Below are 27500 nucleotides of genomic sequence, written 5' to 3'. Positions count from 1 at the left end.
GTCTCTTCCAAATCCAAATTAGTTAATAAAAGGCAGAGCGTCACTTCCAGATGTACAGGACTAACATGACACACAGCTCATCGCCTGATGGTCCGGACAGAGAGCTTCATGCCCCGTTGGGACGTATCTGAGGTTCTTACCCAGAACTTGACGAGGAAGAAAGCGTTAGCCGGTCCTTTCTCAAACAGCTCCTTCAGTCCTCCTTTCTTCTCTGGGAATTTGTCATAAATCTGCCGTACATCCACGGCCTCGAGGTACGGATCGCTGTACGTGGGGTTGGACTGACCGATGTGAACAAACAGGTGCTTGTTGACCTGTCCAACAGAAAAGTGTGAGCCAGTTTAATCAACATGAGCATCAGTGATATACCGGTGAAGGACTCACAGTCTCTGGATCCTGAGGTTGCTCCAGGAAAGCGGAGAACTCCAGCATGCGCAGTCTGGAGCTGGCGATGCTTCGGCCCTGCCAGGGAGGCGCGCCTGAGGACATCGACAGACCCGTGCTGCTGTCATAACCTGAGGAAGCCATCATGACCCATACTGACCATTAAACTGTAGCTCAGTCAAATCAGGAGCAGCTTTTAATGATACAGACCTGTCATCGGCGGAGGACCGCTGGCCTGCATGACGAAGTTCTGTTGAGAAAACGGCTTGATGCTGTTTGGAAAAGACGATTACATGACAGCTTTTATGATGTTTATGATGATGTTATGCATACAGTATATATATATATATATATATATATATATATATATATATATATATATATAAAACACAACTTTATAAAAGATTGCATTTTAAAAGTTAAATAATATAAAAATAGATTATAAATGTTATAAATATTGTAATATGAAATATTTAATTTAATATATCCATTTAAACTTAATATATTATATATATATATATATATATATATATATATATATATATATATATATATATATTTTATATATATATATATATATATATATATATACATATATATTTTATTTATATATTTTTTTTTTTGTATATATATATATATATATATATATATATATATATATAGCTTAAGAAATTAAGCTAAAATGATGTGTGTGTGTGTGTGTGTGTGTGTGTGTGTGTGTGTGTGTGTGTGTGTGTGTGTGTGTGTGTGTGTGTGTGTGTGTGTGTGTGTGTGTTTTAACAACTTTTTGGAATTCAGTATTTTTTACAAGTACAAATTTGCATTTAAAATTATTTTATATAAAAATAAAAACTATGAAAATATAATATACATATGTGACCCTGGAGCATAAAAGCAGTCTTAAGTTGCTGGGGTATAATTTTAGCAATAGGCAAAAACATTTTTTTAAAATAAACATTGTATGAGTCAAAATGATCAATTTTTCTTTTATGCCAAAAATCATCAGGATTAAGTAAAGATCATGTTCCATGAAAATATTTTGTAAATTTCCTTCCATAAATATATCAAAACTTCATTTTTGATCAGTAATATGCATTGCTAAGAACTTCATTTGGACAACTTTAAAGGTGATTTTCTCAATATTTAGATTTTTTTTTTTTAAGTCACATTTTTTATCAGATCAAGTACATTTTCTATTTGTCAAGTTTGGTTTGGCTTCTCTGTAAGCTCTGTGTTCTCTGTGAACGCAAACCATACTAACCATTAAACTGAGTCGAATGTGCAAACCCTTGTAAACTGATCGGATCTAATCACAAAGATATTAAAACTCACACACAACATGAACTTACTCTTCAGGGCCTGTGGTTTGTCCTGCGAGAGCTCCATGCCAAAACTACAAAAACAAAGGCATGAAATGACGATTAGCCTTCTGTCCAGAGCGAAGGCGTTCATCAGTGATGTTAAGTGTGAGGCGCTCACCCCAGCAGCGGTCGGGTAGGCCGGCCTCGAGAGACCCTGCAGAGCCATCTTGTTCTGAAACGCCGAGGCTGAGATGATCTGAGCCGACGACATGCTGGACATACTCTGCATGGCTTTGTCTTTGGCCACCTGGTCCTATCAGAAGACAACAACATCAGGAACATCAGAAATGAGTTATTTTTAATAACAATAGTTTAGTCTACGTACCGAAAATCTCATATTGATGATCAACCAAATATGAGATGCTACAGGGGAAAAACTTCCTAGACAAGGTGGTAGTCTTTTACCCTCAGTGGTAAAAGATTTTATGTCTTTGATTTGATCTGCTGATTTCATTTGCACCAGCAAGATCCAAATGATTTAAATTCATATTTTAAGAAGCTTTAAAACAAAGCTTTACAAACACTGAATATACATATTTTCACATGCATTGAAAACATGGGAAGTTCTCCTTATAGATAGCTAGGTAAATGTGTGTGTGGGGGAAAGATGAAGGTGGTTTATGGCTCTGGCGGGGTTTGAGTGGTGTTGACAGCTTGACTGCTTCTCCTAGAGGTCAGATGAAGAACTGGGAGCTCTCGCTGTGAATGTGAGATGCCCAGAACCAAGAAGAAGTTTTTGCAAAATTTGCAAACTGCTTTCAATGTTGAGGAAGTTAATAGCTGGAAGCTAGTCATAACCAGGGCCATCGCTGGGGTTTGCGGGGTGGTACCAGTGGGGCCTGTTTCGAATTGTTTAATTTACACTATGTTTTCAGGTCTGTAGGCGTCCAGGAACAGAAACCGAATAATTAAATGTCTTCACTGTAAAAAATAAAATCTACAATCAAACCTAAATTTATTCAGAGACATTCAACATTTTCACATTATCACAGTTTATTTGCTATAGTTTAGAAACTGGTAATACAATAATTAAACTGTCAGAACAAATTCATCTTGATAATGTCAGATAACGTTGATAGAAAGATTTGTAATGGATTACAATCAACCAAACCTTCACACAACTGTTAGTATGATAATATTTACACAACTATCCATACTTTGTGACCAATTACCAAGCAATGCTTAATTTAGTTCAATCTGTGGTGTGAAACGGTCACATTAGCAACTAAAGAAAAAAGGACATAAGCAAAACATGGTCAGGTCAAAGTTTCTGAATAATTTCTGATCCCGATTTTTATTATTTTTGTCAATCAATTTCACTAGTAGTCCACTGCATGAAGAATTTTTGGGGGATTATATATCACAGTTTGCTATACTCCCTTACATAAACGAATTAAAGTGTCCTGCACCTAGTAAAAAACATTTATAAATTATATCTGGTGTCTGAATAATTGTTGGTTGGACTGTGCATTAATTCTTGTTAAATGTATTTTGACATATTTTGTATGTATTTGTCGGTACAAGAGCAAAAAAAGAATAATTTGGCATTCGGGTGCAGGAGGAACTTCGAGAAGAACTTTGCAAAAGGGAGCTCCCTCACCCATTGGCCCCATAACTGAAAGAAATTAAACTACTTTGTGAGTAGACATGTGAGAGACAACAGGAGATGTCTCTTTTTTTACTAGTATGCTATTTTAAATAGAAGCAACTATTTAGATTTAAAACACTTTAAAGATGGATTTGTTTTTTACAAACACACACTCTGAGTAAAGAACCATAGGGTTCTTTACTCAACTCCAAAGAACCTTTTATGCTAAAAAGGTTCTATAATGGCAAGAAAGAACCCTTTTGGCACAAACGTTCTTTAGGCTATTATTCATTCATATATTACATAATTCTGCAACATTTTGTATTTGTAATTAATTCATTGTTTGTAGTAACTTAATATCACATTTAAATCATGCTGATTTTTTGAGAAAAAACTGTAAAGGCACTCTTCATGTGATATTGATTAACTAAATAAATGTATATATTTATATCATTTTTCTAACACTCATATCTTGAATTTTGTGATCATTCACATGTATTCATAAATGCATTTGAATACACCGAATAATGCAGTGAATGCACTCAAAATGCACATGCGCCAGGCACACTAGTATGACTTCATCATGTCACTTTACATTAGTCTAGATGCGTGCACTTTTTAGGCACGATTTGTTTAGTTTTTGAATAGTATACTTGATACTGTTAAAAGGCACATCATTAAAACAAAAAATATGAGTTCACATATCACACCTAAACACGCTTGGAAAACGTAATTAGAACTAGCTACTAAATTAGATAAAAATGCCTATCCATATACATCTAGGATTCGTGAACCCCAAACAGACTCAAATGATTCGCGAAACCACTACGAACTCCCGAACTGATTCAAATTATTTGCGATCCCCAGACTGACTCAAATGATTCACGAACCCGCTTTGAACTCCCGAACTGACTCAAATGATTCGCGAAACCGCTTTGAACTCCCGAACAGTCTCAAATGATTCGCGAACCCGCTTTGAACTCCCGAACTGACTCAAATGATTCGCGAACCCGCTACGAACTCCCGAACTGATTCAAATGATTCGCAATGCCCAAACTGACTCAAATGATTCGCGAACCCGCTTTGAACTCCCGAAATGACTCAAATGATTCGCGATCCCCAAACTGACTCAAATGACTCGCGAACCCGCTTTGAACTTCCGAACTGAGTCAAATGAATCGCGAACCCCAAACTGACTCAAATGATTTGCGAACTCGCTTTGAACTCCCGAACTGACTCAAATGATTCGCGAACCCACTACGAAATCCCGAACTGACTCAAATGATTTGCGAACCCTCTACAAACTCCCGAACTGGTTCAAATGATTCGCGATCCCGCTCCGAACTCACGAACTGACTCAAATGATTCGCGAACCCACTACAAACACCCGAACTGACTCAAATGATTTGCGATCCCACTCCGAACTCCCAAACTGACTCAAATGATTCACACGTCATACTCCGAACTCCCAAACTGACTCAAATGATTCACACGTCATACTCCGAACTCCCAAAATGACTCAAATGATTTGCAAACCCACTTTGAACATAGTGTATATTTAAAAGAAGTGGAAAATGCAGCAGAGTTCAGAGCAATGACTGAAATCAGTGAATTGTTTCCTTTTGAACTTGTTCGTAAGAATAAACCGACTTGCTATAAATAATCAGTCATTCAAGCATCACGTGAGAAGTATAGGAAACATTTTCTTATTGCCTCAGTTATTAAAAATAAATATTCTGAATATAATAAATATAACCAAAATACAACAAACTGCAACAGACTTCTGAGACTGATTTTTCTGAACTTGTTCATCAAAAAAAGTATTTCTAAAGTTTCGTAACAGTAAGGACATTTTATTATCTTATTTTATCAGTGAGTTTCTTTTAGAGCTGTTTTGTCTTTCTGATTCATCAAGAGAAGATCAGGACATTTTTGCTGAGTATAGCTTTATTATTGCCTCAGTTCAAAGTACATCTAAATACAATACATATACTTTAAATATATTGCTATAAAAAATGTAAAATGCAACTTCTGCGCAGTCACTGGAATCAGCTTTTTTCACAAAAATGTATATAATAAAAATGAAAAGCTTCATATGAGAACAACAGAACAATTCAGTTTAGTGCATTACTGCCCAAGTTTGGTTAGTATATATATATATATATATATATATATATATATATTTTTTTTTTTTTATAAAAATGCAACAGGCACACTCATACACAGTGACTTGAATCAGTTCATTGCAAGATGTTTGAATCCTCCTTTTTATTGCTTCATATAGATACATTTTAGAAGAGCATGATTATTCAGTTTATTCAGTAGATTACTCATCCATTTTTAGTCACTTACTCCTCAACACCTGTCGTATACATTTTGCTATAACTTAAGTGAATTTACAGCAACGTTGCATCATGCGAGCGTGCATGGAGAGTCGTCCACAACTACCCAAAGCAACTGCTGTGTCCTTGAATCATGACCAGCCGATGCATTCTTCAGTCCTGATCTGGCAAATGCTGCGGGCTGAAATATGGGCATGTGTCTGTCCGTCACAGTTCTCAGTTACAGAAACATATTTAAAAGGGCTGTCAGTGTTAGCCGTGTGACCAGTACCACACTCAGACAGCTGGGCCAAGATGGCCGACGGCCAACGGGTGAACTATGCCATATGATGAAAGACAGGAGCACGCAAGGAGAAGACTAAGCCCTTATACAGCCAGAGGTCATGCGTTTCCTGAAAATTAGAGACGTGCTGAAACTGATTTATAGTGTAGTGTGTGGTATATTTGCATCTGAACAATGCCTAGGCTATATTCACTTGGACATTAGTGCAATTGTCCAGAATCTGAGCCTCACTTTGCATCATTAACAAATGCTTTGGCTGTAAAGTGATAATGGTGCTAATTTGCAAACAGGTGATCAGCATTAGCAGAGTTCAATAGCTACCTTGAGTTTCACCTGGATTTCCCGAGCTTTCCGTCGCGCCAACACCTGAATGTGACTGGAGACCTGTGGGAAACACACAAGATTTGAGCCTAGCTGATCGTACCGTTAAAAAAATTAATAATCATTTATTTCTTAAAGGAGTAGTTCACCCAACAATTAAATATTGGTTAAAATGTGCTCACCCTCAGGCCATCCAAGATGTAGATGAGTTTGTTTCTTCATCAGATTTGTAGAAATGTAGTATTACATCACTTGCTGACCAATGGAAGTGAATGGGTGCCGTTAGAAGGAGAGTCCAAACAGCTGATAAAAACACCACAATAATCCACACCACTCTTTTTCATCAGTTAACATCTTGTGAAGCCGAAAGCTGTGTGTTTGTAAGAAACACATACATTATTAAGGCGATTTAACTTAAAACTGGACAAAATATGAGTCCATAATCCATAATTATGCTTCCTCAAGTGAAAAAGTAAATTTTCTGTTGTACCCTCATATAAAAACTCATCAGCATTTTCGTTTAGATCAGTTTTGGACTGTTTTGACTCGTAAACGGTGCTTGATCTTCAGATTTCACACCTGATTCAGACCACATGATTGTTTCACCAGAGAAAGCAATATTATGGATCATGGCTCATATTTAGCTGGAAGCAACCATTTGAATTTAAAAATGAATTAATAATGGATTAAAATTTTTCATGTCACAAGATGTTAACTGATGGACTGGATTGGTGTGAATTACTTGTGGATTATTGTGATGTTTTAATCAGCTGTTTGGACTCTCATACTGACGGCACCCATTTATCCTAATGGTGAGAAAGTGATGCAATGCTACATTTCTCCAAATCGGATAAAGAAACAAACACATCTACTTCTTGGATGGCCTGAGGGTGAGTGCATTTTCAGCCAATTTCCATTTTCAGGTGAACTATTCCAGTTGCTGGCCTCCATTGACTATATTAAGGAGAACAAAAATACTATTGAAGTCAATGGGAACCAGAATCTGTTTGGATACCAGCTCACTTAAAAATGTTAAACAGAAATAAGTAAATAAATGTCTCGGTCTCAGAAGCCCAACTTAAAACAAACAACTTTGCTCTGTAATTTTTAACCACGGTTGTGCGAGACAAACACAGATGATAAATTCATATGGAAAACTTAACCTAACCAGCGATTGCTTTGACCTTCATCTGTTCACTTACCAGGTGCGATTCTAGTTTCCCTTCTTGTATTCAGTTATTATTTTACCTCTCGGTCCCCCAGCTCACCTCCACTCTCTCCGAGGGCATAAGACTCAGTATGTGACAAGGCCAGAGTGACATCATGCGATATCGAATGCCGGCGGGAACGCTATCGGATTTCAAATCCCCACCCCAGCAGCGTGTGATGTGCCCCGAATCGTAAAGGGGCGACCGGGAGAGAGCAGTTGTTTGTGGGTCTAACGAGCAGGACTGAGAGAGGTGCTGAAGACACACACCGATATCCGATCCGCGCTCGATAAATCACACCACTGAAGTGCATTTCAGCATGGAGGCCCTCAGGGGCCAAACATTTACACTCAGTGAAAGTCTGTTTGGGAGTTTAACAGGACAAGCCCATCTCTAAGTCCCAGTCTGACATTTGCTGTACTTCCTGTCGCTGTTAATGTGTGACACAGAGGTCAAATAAAAGTAATTGGCCAATTTAATCCACTTAGTTAAACTGTAGCTACTATTTTAGAGTTGCATTCAAAGATGTGCATGCAAATGCAAATGTAATTTCCTAATCATATTTTTTGTCTTGTTATCCAATAAAAATATATTAACTTAAGATAAATTCACTTTACAATTTTCTTTTTTTTTTTACGTACATTTTTATTTAAAGTGACCTATGATCTCGATGTGAATTTTTTTTTTAAAAATGTAAAAATATATATTGATTTAAGATTGATTTTCTCTTTTTTTCTTGTTGTTAACTCAAAAAAAAAAAAAAAAACGAAATAAATAAGAAAAATAAACCAGGATATATATGCTCTGACGACAAGTAATATCTTACACAAGTTTGAACTAATCAACTAATTTTATTTTATCTTTTTCTGTTTAGATTTAGTTTAATATTTTTTTACAGGAAAAAAGATGTATTTTATTATCCAGTATTCTCAAATGTGATTTCTCTACCTGTTTCCTGGTCCGTGTCTTTCCCGTCCGAAGCTTGATGTATCGCGCAATCAGCTCATTTCGTCCTGAAAAAAGAAACAGAGAAGGTTTACAGTCAAAACTGAAACTGGATAGAGGACAGAACTGTAGGGCAGGACTTGGTTTAATACTGATTAAATCATTATTGATTAATACTGATAAACTGACAGAATAGATGGATTTGAGCCAGTTGCTTTAAAAAAGAAATGAAGACAAGAAGACATTTTTCTTTACAATAACCAAAGTGCAAGTAAATAATAAAATAAATAGTGTGTGTGTGTGTGTGTGTGTGTGTATTGGGGGGGCAGGGGTCAGCTAAGCTCCTTTGACATGAGATATTTACATAATTAATATTTCAATAGTTCAACAATACATTTGCATATTTATAGTTTGATGTCGCTCAATGGTCACACTGACATGCAGGTTAACAGATTAAATATTTATATTTTTAGTGTTTGAGTGTTTATTTATTTTAAGTTTTTATGCATTTTTTAACTCACTAACCCACTGGTATACACACACACACACACACACATGTATATATACTGTATATATACGTGTGTGTGTGTGTGTGTGTGTGTGTGTGTGTGTGGAATGTATTTTCTTTCCCTTTACTTTTTTATATCAATATGGTACATTTACTTGTAAGTTTAAAACAAGTTAACCCAAAAGTCAGAATATATTAACTAAAATAAATAACTTACTAACAATTTACAGTTTCCATCATGTAATCTGTAATTAGTAATGGACACACACACACACACACACACATACATAATAAACCAAAATAAAATAATAAATAAATTACATAAACTAAGTTTAAAAAAATTACAAAATAGGTTAGGTCTCCAAGCTACAGTACTGTTAAAAGTTTTAGATACTTGTGTAAAAATGCTGTAAAATGAGGCTGCTGTCAAAAATAATGTCATAAATACATTTTATCACATGTATTAACTAAGTGAAATGAACATTTGGGGTGAGCATCCTTTAGTCCTCGGTGCACTTGCTCATAGCTTTGCAGGTAGGTCTCTTGAAGCGTCTCGGAGATGTTAGCACAGTTCTTCTGGATTGAGTCTGTCTCAGTTTGTTCTGTTTCTTCATGTCACTCCAGACAGACTGATGAAGATCAGATCAGATCAGATCCTGTGTGCAGCACTGGCTGCTGTCAGACTAAAAGTGCATGAAGTGTGTTGACAGTGAGTTTGAGTAAGTGCATAGCTAACGTAAGAGCGTTCACCGACACAAACACACGTCTTCATCGGCTGCAGTGGCACGATCGAGCATTCATATGTGCACTGGGGAATTTATCCAACGGGATCCTGTGCTCGACGTAACTGCATTTGTAAATGTGACAGAAAGGCTTGGAGATCTTATCTTTCAGGGTTTTCGATCGAGCACAATGATGCAAATCATATCACCCTCCCTCCCAGCGATGCTTTTGCTGACAGACGGGTCACATTGGACGAGAAGGTGAAGGGAATGAAAGGGTCCCGACAAAACACAGTCGCCACCCACCGCACAACTGATGAGGAGCAGCAGCTGGCCTGTGAGTCAATGTTTATAGAATATGCCTTTACGCTTCCCATAAATCACTGGGCTCGTTCATCCGGCCAGACTCCGGTTACTAGTACACACTAGTACAGAACCCCTAAACGCCCTCTTACCCAACAAAAAACACCTGTTTGCGGCTGTTTTATGGAGAAAATGACCTTGTGTTGCACGAGAGCGTCAGATTTTGCGCTTTAGGAGAATTTCTCCTCTCAGATGTTTCTCCTAAAACTCCTTTGGACAAATATAAACAGATTCACTAGTCGTCCAGTAAGAGTATAAAGCTCTAAAATGGTTGTGAGATCATGTTGATGAGACATTGTTGAGATCTCTTCTAAAAGAAGAGCCAAGCATATCTGTTAGAAGTCGATGAGGATGCGTGACATGTCTTTAGCTTCAAGAGCTTCTCAAAGGCATTGTGTGAGATCTCATTTGAGCTGCACGCGTGTGTATGTGTGAAGATTTTCTTGATGATGACACATAGCAACGCCCTAGAAATGCATAGCTTTGTACTAAAAAGCATTAACCTCTCTACTAACTGTATAGCAATGCTTAAACCACACAGAGCCATCGCAACAGCCTGGCAATGACCTGCAACAAGCAAACAACACTTCAGCAAACACAAAAATGTGTTTTTAGCTTTTGAAATAACTCAAATATGCCATGTGCTTCATGTACATTTAATCCATGTGCGGAGCAGGAACATATAGGTTTTTAAACATGCTCCGTTTACCTTCATCTGCTTCTTCCATTTGCTCATTTTACATTGACTGTCACTACTGTAGTCTGATTCGTGAATTAAAAACATATTTGTAATGCATAAAGCAATATTAGCCTATTACATAAATCAGAAGAGTTTACAAAATGCATATAAAATACATGTGTGTTATGTGTTAGGCCCCTGCGAGGGGTCATTGTGTTCATGGGGCGGAGCTACAGAGGGGTCGTTCATATCAATGCCACAAAAGTGAAAACTGAGCCACGGTCACCTGAAACCTTCACACACACATTGTCCACCCTGAGGGTCCACAAGGGGCCGAAACAAAGCTGGTGTCACGCAAAAGTACGGCAGCTCCCACACTGACCTCATAAATCCATAACCTCCCACTCAACCTCTCTCTCTCTCTCTCTCTCTTCTCCTCCTCTTCACATTCCAGTCATTCCTGATCTGTGAGTCCTTCAGCGTCTGCTCAATAAACAACTAACACACACACACACACACACACACATTACAAGGCATGCACACATTACACGAAAGGCCTATAGGAAAGAATATCAAAAATCATACATATCTACTGTTTCTCCAAGACTATACAGAGAGCAAATGGAGACTTTCAATTATGTTTTCTGCATCTTAGATTTTCCTGCTGAGAAAATGACTCGCACTGTCTTATTCTGCACTGTCAGGTTCTCAAACATCTGAGAGAGAGAGAGAGAGAGAGAGAGAGAGAGGGCACATCTGTGCAGCAGACGGTCTCCTGAGGGTCGGGACGCATGTCAACAAAGGGCACATTTAGGATTGTCAATGTGTAGTCAGAGCGAGATTTCACTTCAGACTGTGTGTTTGTTTATAAAATATTTATATAGTACCAAAATAGTACAAAGAATGGATAACAATTTAATCTGATATTCGGATACTGTAAAAATTAAATTAAATTAAATTAAATTAAATTAAATTAAATTAAATTAAATTAAATTAAATTAAAAATACATTTAAATAAAATAATGTTAGACAATTCTTCAAACTTGTTTAAAAAACTGTACAAAGGAGATATGGATGACTCTTTTAATCTGTTTTTTTTTTAGTGAATCAAACATATAGTGTGACCACAGTAATTTGACTGAGTGAACTAATGACTCTTATGAGTTGATTCTTTTCAGTGCATCAAAAACTGAGGCTATAATTCAATTAGTGCAGTCCGATTCTCTTACAGTAAGTGGTTATTTTTAGTGAATCAAAAACAATCAGCACAAGCAGTGTAGTTTGATTCTTTAACAAATGACTCTTTTAACCAGGTTCTTTCTAGTAAGTGTGTGTGTGTGTGTGTGTGTGTGTGTGTGTGAATCAAAAACATAGGCAACAACTCGACGAGTGCTGTCCGATTCAAGAACAAATTATATATATGAGCTATTCTTCTTAGTGAATATTTCAATTAAGCTGAATTCAAGTGAGACTAAATATGTTTAGTCAATAACAGCACATGCTTAAAGTGCATCTGTTCACAAAAAGTAATCAAAATAACGCACATTGTGATCTCATGGAAAAGAGCTGCTCATGTAACAAATAGGAACATAATATGAGTTGGGAAAGACATGAGGGTGAGTGAATGATGACAGACAGACAGACATGCAAGACCTTTAAGACTAAGTATTAACTCTCCTTGAAGTGTCCGACTCAAATCACACAGAGGGAAAGCCGCGTTGCCCTCGTGACCCCTGAAGGGCCGCACCGCGACCTCAGCAAAACAAAGAGAGGGAATGAGCAAAACACACTGACTCATTAGAGAGCTCAGACATAAACCAACCTCTAACGGGCCTGTGAAAAATCAAGCCTATGTGAGGGATGGGTGGCTTTTTCCATCTGTTTGACATGAGGCAGCTAATGAACTGCATCAGTGCATCTCAGTACACTCCTGTGTGTCTGGAATAGTTGTTTCTGAAGTATGCTTTCTGTTTACAGCACACAGTGGGAATTTTCTGTGTCCATCTTTTAAAATATATGTAAAATATACCATTTAGGAACTAAACTGTACACATGAGGTATTAATAAGCATCTTTTCTGGGTATATAAGGTGCATCTTTGCACCTCATATGCCAAGAAAAGCACATTATTTATCTTCTGGAAAGCCAACTACATCTGCCAAAAATGTGTATTAAACTGTGTATGGAAAGCTACAAATAATACAGTGCAACTGACGTGAAAAAAACCCTGAAGTAACACTGACGATGATTTTGTTTCTTGCTCCATTATTTCCATTTGCTATATACTGCCATATGTTAAGATATTTTATACACCAAACTGATTTCTGCAGATTAGTAACTCTTTCAAACAAACATACGTACAAGTCATATTTTAAAATAAAATATTAATTTTAAAAAAGGTATAGTAAAAATTGTGTACCATACGCTAAGAAATTGTATACATGTGACTGAAAAAAAATGTTTTATCTCAAATTGCGTGTAGAATCTGTGTGGGAATCTAACAAACAAATGTTTTTTTGCTATATTTTCTTCATTAATTTATTAATAATCATATATTTAATTAAGTAGTGTATTTTTTTCTTTTTATAAATGTTATTAATATTTATATTTTTCAAGACAGTTCAGCATTTTTACATTCTCACTACTAAATGTTTTTTTTTATTAATTAATTAATGTATTTATTTATTTTTAATCTACCTATCTATCTATTTGTAGTTTTTGGTTTTATGTTTTATTTATTTTGTTTTATTTATTTATTTATTAAAGGAAAAACTTTAATACAAAAGTGTATCACAGTTTCAGTTGGATTAAAAGTAATCAGAAATTTTTATTGAGCAGCAAATCAGAATATAACAATGATTTCTGAAGGATCATATGACACTTTGAGCTTTGATAGCAATCAATTACATTTAACAATATACTTTAAATTGTAATAATGTTTTACAATATTAGTAATTTTACTGTATTTTTGGTGAAATAAATGCAGCTTTGGTGAGCAGAAGAGACTTTCAAAAAGTTTAGTTTGATCTGTTTTCATCAGAGTGAGCGTGTTTAGCATTTTCAGCCCGACAAATAAAATAAGTTGGCTATGCATCCTCACAGACCCACAGTTTGGGAGCCAAAATGCCAAGATGTTATCAGTCATGCAGTCTGAAATGTGATTTCTCAGCCTCACACAGCTGGGGTTTTTCATCCTTCAGCATCCGTCCCATATTCCTCCACAACCGCGGAAAAATGTGCCTTTAACGACAAGTGCTGTTTTTTTCAACAACTTCTGAACAGGTGGAGAAGCGCTCCATTATGTGGGTACTTATCTTGCGACGGGATGCTGGGGAGCCATTAAACCATGGCAAATGTGTTTCCTTTCAGCGGCTGTGTGTAATTTTACGGGTCGGGAGAGTTAATGCATTACGGTACAGTGACGACCAAAGCCAAGAAATGTTTTCTTTGGCAAAGCCTGTTGAATTTTCACCCAGCGTACCAAAAACCAAACAATCCAAGCGCTTAGCTGGGTAATAACTCACACACGTAACAGCCAGTGAGTTTCCACACAAACACACCACAAATACCAGTAGAAGACGTCGGTGGAACCTCTGGAAAAGGGTCACGAGTGCATTGTGGGAATTCTCGTCATTCTTTAAGCGCTCAGCACTGTAGATTGTCGCTATTTGCGTGATTGTCTGAAATTGCTGGGGTATGAATGAAGCTCTATCTGATTTTTGCCAAACACTGTCGGCTTGAGGTTTCTCTGAGCTCAAGATTTATAAAGCTGACCTCAGGAACCAACAGAAATGGATAGAAGCACAGAAATGAAACTTTAGTGAGTACAAGGACTCATTTTTACAGCCTTCATTGAATCTAGAATCATCCAAAGCTTTTGCACTGACCTTAAAGGGTTAGTTCACCCAAAAATAAAAATTAGCTCATGTTTTACTCACCCTCAAGGGCGAGTATGACAAAGTGTATTTAACTTTCTTCTTTCAGATCAATCCTGTCAGAGTTTTTATTAAAAACTGTCCTGGCTCTTCCAAACGATAGACTGGGAGGAGGTGTGTGAATTAACCCTTTAACCCTGGGCTGACAACATCTTAAACCAGCAGTGTTTTAGACCAACAATAGGGTGCTTGAATGTAACAGTAAAATGTTTAGCGACAGACAACCAATCAAACACTGCATCAGTGCTCACTTCATTAAATATTCATGGCACTTTAGTATAGTGACCAATTCTCACTATTAACTAGTTACTTATTAGCACGCCCATTATTAATGCTTATAAAGTGCAAATAAAGCATATATTCTGCGTGACCATATACCTAAACGTGACAACAACTTTACTGTTAATAAACAGAAAATTAGGAGTTTATTGAGGTAAAAGTCATAGTAAATGGTTTGTTAATGGCAAAAAATGGACCTTAAAATAGTGTGATCCAAAATTATTTGTTATTATTTATTTAATTTGTTAACTACATTTAAAAAAAATGGTTAATGCAAGGTTAAAACAATATAAGAAAGATTTGTAAAAAAAAAAAAGTTGATTTACTTTCATTGCCATTCCTCCATGAAAGCACTTTTTATAGTAATGCAAGCCAAAAGGACAAAAACACAAAGAATTAGGGGTGGGAATCTTTGGGTACCTCACGATCCGATTTGATTACGATTAATGATGCATCGATGCATCACAATGTTGTCATACATCCTGTACATCTATTAGTGTCACGATCATTAGATTGAGTGCCCATGAACTTCAGTAGAGGGCACTCCACTCAGGACCATTCCAGCCATCAACCACCAGATGTCACTTGGACACTAGCACCTCTCATACTGTTGCACCACACCCGAACTACATTCCCAATGAGTTACTGCATCACAATCACCTTGCCACACCTGCACCTCATTCATCAGCCAATTTCCTTGCCACACCTGCACCTCATTCATCAGCCAATTTCCTTGACACACCTGCACCTCATTTACACACACATAAAAGCAGCATAATCACTCTCACTCACTGCGAAGTCTTGTTTAGCCTATCTAGCATTTCCGAGCATATTCCCTTGTGTTTGTTCTTCCTGTGTATTATCTTGGATTGTTTAAACCGACTCTGATTCTCTGCTGCCTGCCCCGATCTCTGCTTGTTACCGTTTATGATTCTGGATATCCCTAACACACCTGACGCCATTCCTGATTTCTGCCTGTATGACCATTCTCTTAATAAAATTCTGCACATGGATCCGAACGCCTCTGACTCCTTGTTACAATTAGGGGTGGGAATCTTCAGGCACTTCACGATCCGATCCGATTCTGGGAGTCACAATCCAATTCAAAAACTATTCTTGATCTACATTTTTTCCCCAATTAATTCTTCTGCTGAGCAAATAAATCTTTACAGTTTTACATCTTAAAAGAATTTGCAGTTATATGTTTTTTTTATAGTCAGAATCTCTTTATTTCAGTACTGCTATCTTAAAAATATAGGGTCTGAATCTTTACTGGTTTCACAATTCAGTTCAATTACAATTATCATTGTCAACTCAATATCACTTTGCTTCACATTCTCAGTTTTCAGTATTACTTGGCATGGATACATTTTCATATACATTTTATATAAAATGTATTCTGCGCAAAATGTTTTTTTTATTATTATACCAGCACAGCAGGATATTTTTTTTAAACAATTACTTATTGAAAAAAAGTGTTCTTTAAGTGTCTGAAAGTTTACAGGCAATAGTTGAGGATTTTTTTCATCAGCATTTGCTGTTTAAAAGTGCATTTAACCACAGCCACAATTGAGCTTCAGGACAACAAACACAAAGTGCACGTGAAAGTCTGTCAGTGCGCGAGCTTCGTGCATCTAATAGTACTGCATTCCAAACGGCATCAATTTAAGATTATCTACAATAAAACACGGCGGGTGGAAGCTCAGATTGTGAAGCAATCTGCACGTGTCTCACTTCTGAGAATCAGAATTCATCAGAGAATCGATTTTTTTCTCCCACCCATACAATGAATACTCATGAAATATATAATATTTATTTATTTATTTATATAATATTCTTGTGATCTGCTGCTTTAACAGCTCGACTCCTTGAGAGAGGTGACGTGCATTGATGGATAAGTGTGATGAGTGATTTGTCTGAGCTGATACTGAGTTCGATGTAATCCCAGTGTTAACACCATCAGGAGGGAGGTCTCTCGGTCTCTCTCTCTCTCTCTCTCTCTCTCTCTCTCTCTGTCTGTCTTTCTTTCTGTCTCTTCGTGTGCTTTAAATCCAGTCGTGTCTGTGTGTTAGAGGAGAGGCAGCTGGAGGTGAACTGAAAGGCAACACACACACTTCGGGGTCGTGAGCGGGGGCCGCAGAAACAGGTGCAAACCGCACCTCTCCCTCACAACCCCCCCTTTGTGTTTATTTGTCCCTCTCTGTTGCACACACTCAAAGGGTAAACGTCCATTCTCGTGTCGGGTTACACCCTCTCTGCCTTGAACTCGGGGCTCTGAACACCCATGGCGTGCCATTCCGGACGCGCTTCGCCGCTCCCAAACTACCGGCCCCAACCCTCGGGGCTGATAGATCCACCCCAGATGCCCTCTTCTGCCCCCTACGACCCTCCCTCGCCACCTGCCTTAACCCTCTGCTGCGATATTGACACGGCTTTAAGAAGCTTTATAAAGTTTCACAGCTTATCGGAAGATGACAGACACGCACATCCTCTCGCTTTCCTTCTCTCCCAGCGCTCGGCCCATCATCGGGTCATTTCTTACCATCATCAGGTCTGGATCAGACAGATGGACATTTAGAGTAAAAACACACATTGGCTGGGTTATTTATAGGGATGGAGAAACAAGCTAGAGTTGCAAAATAAATTGAAATAAATGATAATATTTGCAACAAAAAGCACTATTTGCAGCAAGAGCTTCTGTTTCTGTTGTGCATTTTGTAATACTATGATTGATTGTGACCAAATTGTGTTGTTCACGCTTGTTTTATGTTCTTATGTTTGCATCACAAACATATTAAATGATTCAGAAGATGCCCTCAAAGTCTGTCTGACTGTACAGATATCTATGATATTAGATGGGTTGCGAGTCATCTTTAATCAGCAAATTAGTGATTTTTGTCTTAAATGGAGACTTTTTAACTCTATGAAGGGAAGTATTTTCCTAACCAAAAGTATGTGTCATAATTCGTGTCAAATTCTTACATTTTATTAATATATTCAGATATAGAATAATAAGACTCTGCATGATTTTTATATTTCAGATGAAATCCGTATCAACAACCACTGCAGAGGAAACATTACGCTTCATTGAAAGTGCCATTAAGAACTGATTCATGAAGATAAGAGGTTCCATAAATGCATTTACACGGATCTTTTTGAACCAGTTCACCAAATCGAACTGAATCGTTTTAAACGGTTCGCATCTCCAATACGCATTAATCCACAACTGACTTAAGCTGTTAGCTTTGTTTTAAACTTTTTTTTTTTGACTGAACTGCTGTGAAGAGAAAACTGAAGATGAACACTGAGCCGAGCCAGATAACGAACAATAGACTGAGTCGAACCGAACTTCCCATCACTACTGTTGATCCGAAAACTGATGCAACCGGTTCTTGACACGAGAACGAGTCAACGTTTCGTTTGTTATCTGGCTCGGCTCGGTGTTCATCTTCAGTTCTCTCTTCACAGCAGTTCAGTCAGTGTACTGTTTGAGTGCATGCATTACTCCGGGATATTGGTTTGTTTGAACTCAGAGGGAGTGTCAGACACATTCAAAAAAGTTAACAGCTTAAGTCATTTGTGGATTAATGCGTATTGGAGACACGAACTGTTTAAAACGATTCAGTTCGATTTGGTGAACTGGTTCATGAAGATCCGGTTACATCGAATGATTCGTTCACGAACCGGATATCACTACACTTCAGTGCTGTGAACGTGCTCACAACAGACCCGAAAGAGAAAACAATGCTGAATAAAGTTGTAGTTTTTGCTATTTTTGGACCAAAATGTATTTTCGATGTTTCAATAAATTCTAACGGACCCTCTGATGTCACATGGACTACTTTGATGATGTTTTTCTTACCTTTCTGGACATGGACAGTATGCCGTACACACAGTTTCAATGGAGGGACTGAGAGCTCTCGGACTAAATCTAAAATATCTTAAACTGTGTTCCAAAGATGAACGGAGGTCTCACAGGTTTGGAATGACATGAGGGTGAGTTATTAATTACATAATTTTATTATTTGGGTGAACTAACCCTTTAAGCTGCTTAATTTTTTTTTTCTTTTTAAATTACACTTTTTTATTAATCTACACTCGATAATGACAAAGCAAAAGCACAATTGTCACAACTTAATAATTGTTTTCTGTTTTTTTAACCTGAAATAAGTATATTACATAAGTACCAGCAGAAGCATGTTTACAGCATCAAGTCTTGGGGTATGATGCAACAAGCTTTGCACAACAGCTTTTGCCAATGATCTGCCATTTTTCTCCACATCTCTTCACCTCTCAAGCTCTGGCACATCTTCAGGTTTATCCTGAAATATTAGATTGGGTTCAAGCTCAGGCTGTGGCTGTGGCTGGGCCACTCAAGGACATTCAGAGAGTTGTCTATGATTGACTCTTGCTGTGTTTAGGTTCATTATCCTATTGGAAGGTGAACCTTTTACACAGTCTGAGGTTCTGAATGCACTGGAATGGATTTTCATTAAGGCTATCCCTATTTTTGACAACATGAGGCTTCCAGCACCCTTTACTTTTGGGATTTTACTCTGCAGGTGCCTGGAATTGAGGTTCATAAGACCAGAGAATCTTGTCTGGGATTGAGTTTGAGTTTTGAGAATTGAGTTCGGCCACACAGCCATAAACCCAGAACGGAGGAGTGTTGGAGTGATGTTTGTCCGACTGTCAGCTTCTTGGTCACAGTCTAGACAAGGCCTTTCTCCATAAATTGCTCAGTTTGGCCAGGAGGCCAGCTTTAGGAAGAGTCCTGGTGGTTTCAAACTTCAATGAAGCAGATTTTTTTCTGAACTCTTCCCCAGATGTGTGGCTTAACGCAACCCTGTTTCTGAGCTCTACAAGCAGTTCTTTTGACCTCAGGGCTTGGTTTTTTGCTCTGATATGCATTTTCAGCTGTTAGACCTTTTATGAACACATGTGTGCCTTTCCAAATCATACCCATTCAATTGAATTCGCCACAGGTTAACTCAACTTAAAGTGTAGTGGCATCTACAAGTGATATGAAGGCTACAGAGTGAAATGTCAACTGTCCCAGATGGGGGTGTGAATACTTATGCAATTAAATCATTTAAGTTTTTTTTTTTTTTTTTTTTTTAAGATGTGAAAATCTGTTTTCTGATTTGCCTTAATGGTGTATGGAGATCTATCACATATCCAAGACACTCATTGGCTGCATAAGCAAATGCATAGAGTCAGAAGGGAAGAGGCATACCGTACATCTTGCCCTCATCGGAGAGAATGATCTTGCGTCGGCCGCAGGGCGGATAGATGGCCAGCGCCTCCTGAAAGCTCTGCTCAATGTCTGGACTCCACACGCCCTCCGCATCGTTCTCCAGAGGCTTATCCAATCCCTCGCTCAGCTCCTCGCTAGCGCCCCCCGGAGAGGACGCTGATACCCACTCGGACGACAGGGTGGTGGTGGAGAGCCAAACACCCTAAGAAGATACTGATGAGCCGTCTGAGTCTCTGGAGATGACCCTAGAGGGTAAATGATGAGCTTTTCCAGGTCTGAAACAGGGCAGGTGCTAAATCCTATGGAAGAAATAAACTAAATTAGAGTTGCATTGGATTAAATGGCTCAGATGATATGGAAGCACAGTAAAATACAACAGAAATATAGCTGCAATCAGCAATTACTTGCACTGGAAGGCCGTACAGTTTGATTTCTTCATCGCACTTACAGTGATTAAAAAATAGCTAAAATTAATGAACATTTATAGCTTTATAACTTTCAGATCAGTAATTGGCACTGATTTTCATGATACTCTCATACATGAAAGCATTGCCAAGATAATATCTGACTTCCTGTTTGTCTTCTCAAGCAAGTTTATTAAGATTTATTGGTAAACTGGTGTTGAATGTTAAATATTCGCTCAGTAGATTTTGTGAGGCATGGCCTGAAGATTCACCATATTATTAATAAACCTCAATAAAAAGTCGCTTGTGATAAAGCTTCCTCGAGTAAAAAAATTATCTCCGGTTGCTCTCTCACATTAAAATCTATCCAATAGTAAAAAAGTTTAGGACTGTTTTCACTTCGTGAATTTAAATCGTGCTTGATTTGTGCATATTTCTCTCCTGATTCAGATAAGACTTCTTTTTCACTGGAGAAAGAATATTATGACGTTAAACGCTTTAATGATAGATTTGTTTCTTACAAACACACAGGTTTTCACTTGACCAGACGTTAATTGATGGATTGGAGGGGTGTGGATTATTGTGATGTTTTCATCAGCTGTTTGGACTCTCATTCTCACGGCACCCATTCACTTCCATTAGTGAGCAAATGATAGAATGCTACATATCTCCGAATCTGATGAAGAAGCAACTCATCTACATCTTGGATGGCCTGAGGGTGAGTAAGAAAATATTCATTTTTGGGTGAACTATTCCTGGGTGGACTATTCAATGGAAATAAGACACACGATTTGCTATTACATCATCCATATTAGCCACTGCTATTGCAGATGGTGCTATATTGAGTTGTAGCACAAAGATGTTGTCGGCAGGGCTCCAGACGGGAATCATCACGGCGTGAGTGAGACGACCCCCAGTCATCACACCGCTCCCCAGACTCTATAATCCTACTTGGAAAAAGCGCCTTGGTTTCAAAATCACATTAGGAGGAGACACAGAGTGACAACGCATCTGCAGACATGTAACCGCAATAGAAAGCGGCCTGCAGCCAGAGAGGGCTATTTCAAGAGGTCCACATCAACCGACTTGATCAGGGGTGCCTCTTTGCTATTTAAACTTCAGACTTTATGAACACAACTTGAGGAGAGGTCAATGTAAATTATTAGTATTACACACAAATGCATGTTTTCAGCAGGAATTCTGGGAATTGTGGTGTTTGTGAGTGTGTGTACAGGAAGATTAGAGCCACTGGGCAACTGTGCGTCATGTTCGCGTCTGACTCAATCCCCCCTTTTTTCTTCTAAGCTCGACTTCCTGTACAAAAGTCACAGATCAGACCAAACGCCCTCGAGTTTCTTAATGAAACTAATGCTTGATGAGTCCAAAAACAAATAATTGGACCATTTCACATTTACAAACTTTTAGAGAAGTGTGTAAATATGTGAAACGGATTCACTCCATGCATTTATAACTGGCAATAAAACACTAATAAAAAAAAAAAAAAAAAAAACAACTCGACTACCTTGACTTTATTTTCTCTGGTTTGGATGTCAATGTAAACTGACATATGTAAAGCCAAAATAAAGAAAAATCAACACGTGCAGACCAAAGAGTTTTATATTATTATTATAGTATTTATTAATATCTTGAATAAGCTTTTATCTTTATATTTTTCAGTTTTTCAGTTATACAATCAGTTTTAATAATTTTGTTATTTTGCCTTTTTTTGTACAAAATATTTCTTTTAAGTTTAAATGTAAAAAAAAAAAAAAAAAAAAAAAAAATTTTTATTTAAGTCAGTTTGCCAGGGCAACATTTCAAATTTTCATTGGTGTTTAGGTATTTCATGTTATTTATTTATTTATTGAATTACTTATTTATTTTCATTCAGATTTTTTTTTTTTTTTTTATTAACTAAAATGATTTTAATAGATTTTGTCAGCACAACCAATACCTGCACTTTCTGGAAATCAATATTTTTTATTTATATATATATTAAGTTTTATTTTTATTTTTAAACCTTAAACTTTATTTGAGTTAGTTGCCAAATATGTATGCATGTATTCATTTATTTAATTTTATTCAGATTTATTTTAATTACCTAACATGATTTTTAATAATTTAAGTCAAAACTAACAATACTGAACACTTACTGAATTTTTTTTTTTTTTTTTTTTTTATTTAGCTGTTGTTGCCATTTTATGCACCATGCACTAAAGTGATTTTTCCATGTTTAAAATATTTAGTAAGTTTTTATATCGTAGCTAAAAAAATCCCTTAACTTTGGTAAAATCACAAAACCCTTGGTGGGTTATTGCTTTTAGTTTATCATGTGTTTATATGTCTTTATATATGCACACAACAGTAAAGGCTTTAGGGAAAATAAAGGGATAGTTTATCTAAAAATAAAAAATTATGACATTAGTTATTCATCCTCATATTGTTCCAAACCTGAATGACTGTCTTTCCTCTGTGAATAACAGAAGAAGAAGAAAAAAAGACATTTTGAGAAATGTCTCAGTGTTTGTTTGTTTTTGTTTTTTTGTCCATTTAATGAAAGCCAATAGGGTTCAGTGTTTTTTGGTTCCCAGTGTTCTATAAAATATCTTCTTTGTGTTCCGCAGTAGAAATAAAGTCATACAGGCTTAGTAAAAACACGAGGCTGAATAAATGACTACATAAAACCTCTCTAGTTGTACACTCACACACTCACACAAAGACACATAGATATACAGTACATTAACACGTGTGTGTAACTCACATACAAAACAAACACACACACACACCATATAAACAAACATATACACACATAGACACACAACAAAATCCACTTTAATCAAGCAGGAATGTAAAGCTGAGAGTCGCTTTGAACCTACACACACACAAACACACACACATGGGATATTAGCATTAATTTAAAGCTCATATAGTTTAACAGTGGGGTTGTAGCCGCAGGGGCTGGTCGGCTCTGATCAAGAGTTCCTGACACACAGCGAGTGTCTCGTTAAGAGCGTCTCTAATAACACTGTGTTAACGTGATAATAGCACTAAAACAACACAACTGCCTTTAAGCTTAAATGTGGCTGACGCCGCAGCAATGCAAATACAACATTATTTTAATGGTAAAAATGCAGTGAGATTTACTAAACAAATGTACAATGGTGCTACCATAGTTTCTCAGACATGTACCATGGGATATAATAAAGTATTACCACCGCTGTACCATGTTCACGTGAAAAGGTAGTAAACACAGTTCTTCTTGTTGTTTTTTCAGCTCTGTGTATGCAATACACAAATGATAAAAACTGTCTTTGATATGTTTGTGTTGTATATGAGCTGCTGAAATCCAGGATTAACTGTGTGTGTTTAACTATGGCATAATTCCTAATCTCAGTAACACAATACACACATGAAAACAGATATCACTCAAACACACACACACACACACACACACACACACATGCAAACAGCCTGCTGTGCGTGTTGGCTTTTGAATAAGACACAGTGATTTCAATCAGATACATGAATTACTGTCTAGATTATATTGTGCAGTTCTGAGTTTATATCTTATAATTATGGGTTTATTTTACAATTCAGAGTTTATGTCTTGTAGTTCTTTGTTTATATTGTGACATTTTTAGTTTATATCTCGGAATTTTGGGTTTTTATCTCGGAATTCTGAGATTATGTTATGCATTCAGAGTTTATATCTTGTAGTTCTTTGTTTATATTGTACCATTCTAAGTTTATATCTCGTAATTTGGAGTTTATTATCTCATAATTCTAAGTTTATATCTCATAATTCTAAGTTATAATGCAAAATTCTGGGCTTATGTTTGCCATTCTGCTTTTATATCTTGTAATGTGAAATTCTGAGTTTCTGGTAATTTTGGGTATCTCATAATTTATCTCAATCTCATAATTTTTTTGTTTTATATCTTGTAATTCTGAGTTTGTATCACATAATTTGGAGGTTATTAATGGTAAGCGTTTATATCCTTTCGATTCTGGTTTATATCTCAAAATTCAGAGTTGGTATCTCACAAATCTGGGTGTAAATTTCAAGTTTAAAATCTTCAAGTTTACATTTCAAGTTTGAATCTCACAAATCAGATTTTATTTAAAAAAAAAAATATAAAATGTAATTTAAAAAAATTATGAAATGTAATAAACAATAATATATACTCAGAACAGAAAATGAACTTTTTTTGTCCCGTGACGTTAGAAGGTGAAACCTATGTTACTCAATAGTAAAGGTAAAAACTAAACTGAAAAAATGCAGCAAACTGAACTCTTACAGAAGAAAACAGATGCTAGACAGAGCCCAAGTGTGAAGACGCTTCAACTAAATGCCACTTTACAGAGCGCTAATGAAACCTTCACACAGATGCAGCATTTTAATAATGTTCTCCTGATGCTTTTTATTAAAACAACACAATATCCCGTCCCCCTCCTTCCTCCCGCGCCGCAGAAAGCAGGTGGGCACCGGCCCCATTCCACCTGTTGTTCCTGTAGATTATTCCATCCCGCCCGGGGACGCAGAACACGCAGGGCACTGACTCTTCACCCCAACACCCGAAATATTTACCCATGAGGCCAGCTGACAGAGAGCGGACCACTGCGCTTCAAACTGCCCATTTGAATCTGTTTAGACTGACTTTGGGTCATTCAATGATCAACTAATTAACCCTTTTTCACAGATAGTGATGACATGTTTATACCATTATTAACAACATAAATCTACACTGCAAAAAAATCAGTTTTCAAAGTCATAAATCAAGATTTATAGGATTATATTTTACAAGAAAATATTTTCTATATACTACGTTTAATTCAATGTGTTACATAGTTGTTTTTTGAATTTTAAATATTCTGTTTTATTATAGAAGCAAATAAAAAAAAAGAGCTAAAATTATATTTGTTGTCATGTGCATTCACCACTATAGTCATTTAACCAACTATGATGACTTTAGCTTTGGAGAACCTTGGAAAAAAAGTGTAGCTCAAATTAATTAATTTGAGAACTTTAAAGATTTATTTATATTATTAAACATTACATTTACAAATTGTCCATGGAATTCTTGACAAAACCAACATTTGAATAAAGGAAATACTACATTAACTATGAACTCCTTTAATAGTGTTTAAAAGCAGCCTATGATGAACTTCATGTAGTCAGATGATGAATGTCTAGATATCAAATATATATAGTTTTTATCACTTTACTATTATTCAACCATGTGAAAAAAGTGAGAATAAAAAAAAGTGTGTGCAAACCTTTGACTTGTAGTGAAAACAAACAAACAAAACAAATAGTCTGTAAAACTCAAAGCACTGTAAAGTGAAACCTATACACATAAAAATAAGAAATATTTGCAATTTTGAAATTAATAACAGTAATATTTAACAGCAAAGGTCTTGGCTAAAGAAATACATAGGCTGAATGAACACTGGATTAAAATAGCTTAATAAAAAAATATTACTTTATCTTAAACAAACAGACAAGACAATCAATAATAATAATAATTAATAATGCTAATAATAATAATAGTTTCCACAATTATTAAGTAAACACTTTTATTGCATTCTTATACATTTTTATATATTATATACATTTTTCAAACGTTTTATGTGCAGACATGTCACTATTTAAAGGATCAACCTTATTCTCAACCGATAATTTGCGCAATAATAACGAAGTGAGACGCGACACGCGCTCGCGCTGAGCAACGCGCGCCTGTGACGCGTTCAAGTTCCTCAGAAAGTTTCCGGTGAATCAGAAAAAAAAGAACGCGTGAAATTCAGGAAAAATTCCAACGATTCCAAATATTCCCATTATTACATACATTTCGTCATCACGTGTCAGAATAGCGCTTCACGTGAGTTCGTTTCGCGCTGTTCTGAAATATCGTTAAGTGAGGAGAAGATCTGTAACTTACAGCTCTACAAGTGCTTGTGGCTATTTTACAGACAGATTTAGATTTTTAAATAACTGTTCAACAAATGCCACTGTGAAATCTGTAAATAAATACAATTCTTACCTGTCAGAAGGAACAGAGGGGGAAAATGAAGTGTTTTGGGGGTAAATCTGCCCTGAGTGACTGGAAGCGGCGCGAGGAAGGCTGGAATTTCAGGAATTGGCTGCAGTATAACGTGAGGAGCAGACAGGAGGAGGGAGGGGAGGAGGGAGGTTGAGGGGAGGTCCCGGGTTTGAAAAGGAAAAAGGAGCAGTCTTGGTGTGGAGAGAAAAGGAAATAAGCCCGGATCCAGAGGGATTCACATTGTTCTGGTCAGTATGAGAGACAGCTGTGTCCTAAAAGTCCGGGAAAAGAATCCTGAAACAGTGTCAAGACCATCTTTGTATTAAGTACTACTTAAAATTATAATATAAAGACGTTTCACAAATACTTAAAAGGTACTTATATCTACTAAATGTGTAAAAAAAATATGGTGTGTGTCTGTTTAAATGTATATATTATTATATGGTAGTGTGTTGTGTTATCTTCATGTGAATGAGTTTATTATGTTTTTAAAAAAGTGAGACTTGTGTGTGTGTGTGTGTGTGTGTGTATGTATATATATATATATATATATATATATATATATATATATATATATAATAATATATACACTTGTTTATAAAGCTACTCGTTTCACTTGTAGAACTTAATTACTAATTATTACTAACACTGCTTGTCTTATTTGGGGTAAACACTCATTTAGAGAATTGCAGAAAAGCACACTCAGGATATCAGATGGTACTCAGTTATGCAAAATCCATTCATTAAGATATTTACAAACTACTCCTAGGAAAAAAAGAAGCTGTTTTTGTTTGTAAAGCGTCCATATTTCCTGGTGTTAAAGTAATGGGGACAGGGACCACCTTTTTTTTGCTTTCCCCACACTCAAGTTTCTCAGATCA

General features: G+C 36.6%; 1 protein-coding gene and 1 pseudogene across 4 annotated transcripts in view; both read right to left on the bottom strand.

Moving 5' to 3' along the window:
* The window catches only part of LOC113043019 (transcriptional enhancer factor TEF-3-like), a 34649-nt gene extending 8015 nt beyond the window's left edge, over positions 1-26634 (bottom strand). Inside the window, exons 1-9 of one of the 4 annotated variants that reach the window (XM_026202110.1) lie at positions 26620-26634; positions 20154-20473; positions 8436-8500; positions 6280-6342; positions 1864-1998; positions 1734-1777; positions 595-656; positions 385-479; positions 141-314 (exon numbers count right to left, since the gene is read on the bottom strand). In XM_026202110.1, coding sequence (XP_026057895.1) covers positions 141-314; positions 385-479; positions 595-656; positions 1734-1777; positions 1864-1998; positions 6280-6342; positions 8436-8500; positions 20154-20160 — 645 coding nt within the window. In that variant the 5' untranslated portion in view covers positions 20161-20473; positions 26620-26634. Of the gene's footprint in view, positions 1-140; positions 315-384; positions 516-594; positions 657-1733; positions 1778-1863; positions 1999-6279; positions 6343-7481; positions 8039-8435; positions 8501-20153; positions 20474-26619 lie in introns of those variants that run through there. The other 3 variants (XM_026202109.1, XM_026202111.1, XM_026202112.1) reach the window with 3 other exon arrangements.
* The window catches only part of LOC113042805 (eosinophil peroxidase-like), an 18739-nt pseudogene continuing 11536 nt past the window's right edge, over positions 20298-27500 (bottom strand).

This window comes from Carassius auratus, chromosome 25 (genome assembly GCF_003368295.1).
Source record: "Carassius auratus strain Wakin chromosome 25, ASM336829v1, whole genome shotgun sequence".
In the NCBI taxonomy this organism is placed as follows: domain Eukaryota; kingdom Metazoa; phylum Chordata; class Actinopteri; order Cypriniformes; family Cyprinidae; genus Carassius; species Carassius auratus.
The sequence above is the reverse complement of the archived record's forward strand: the minus strand, read 5'-3'. Positions and strand labels throughout refer to the sequence as shown.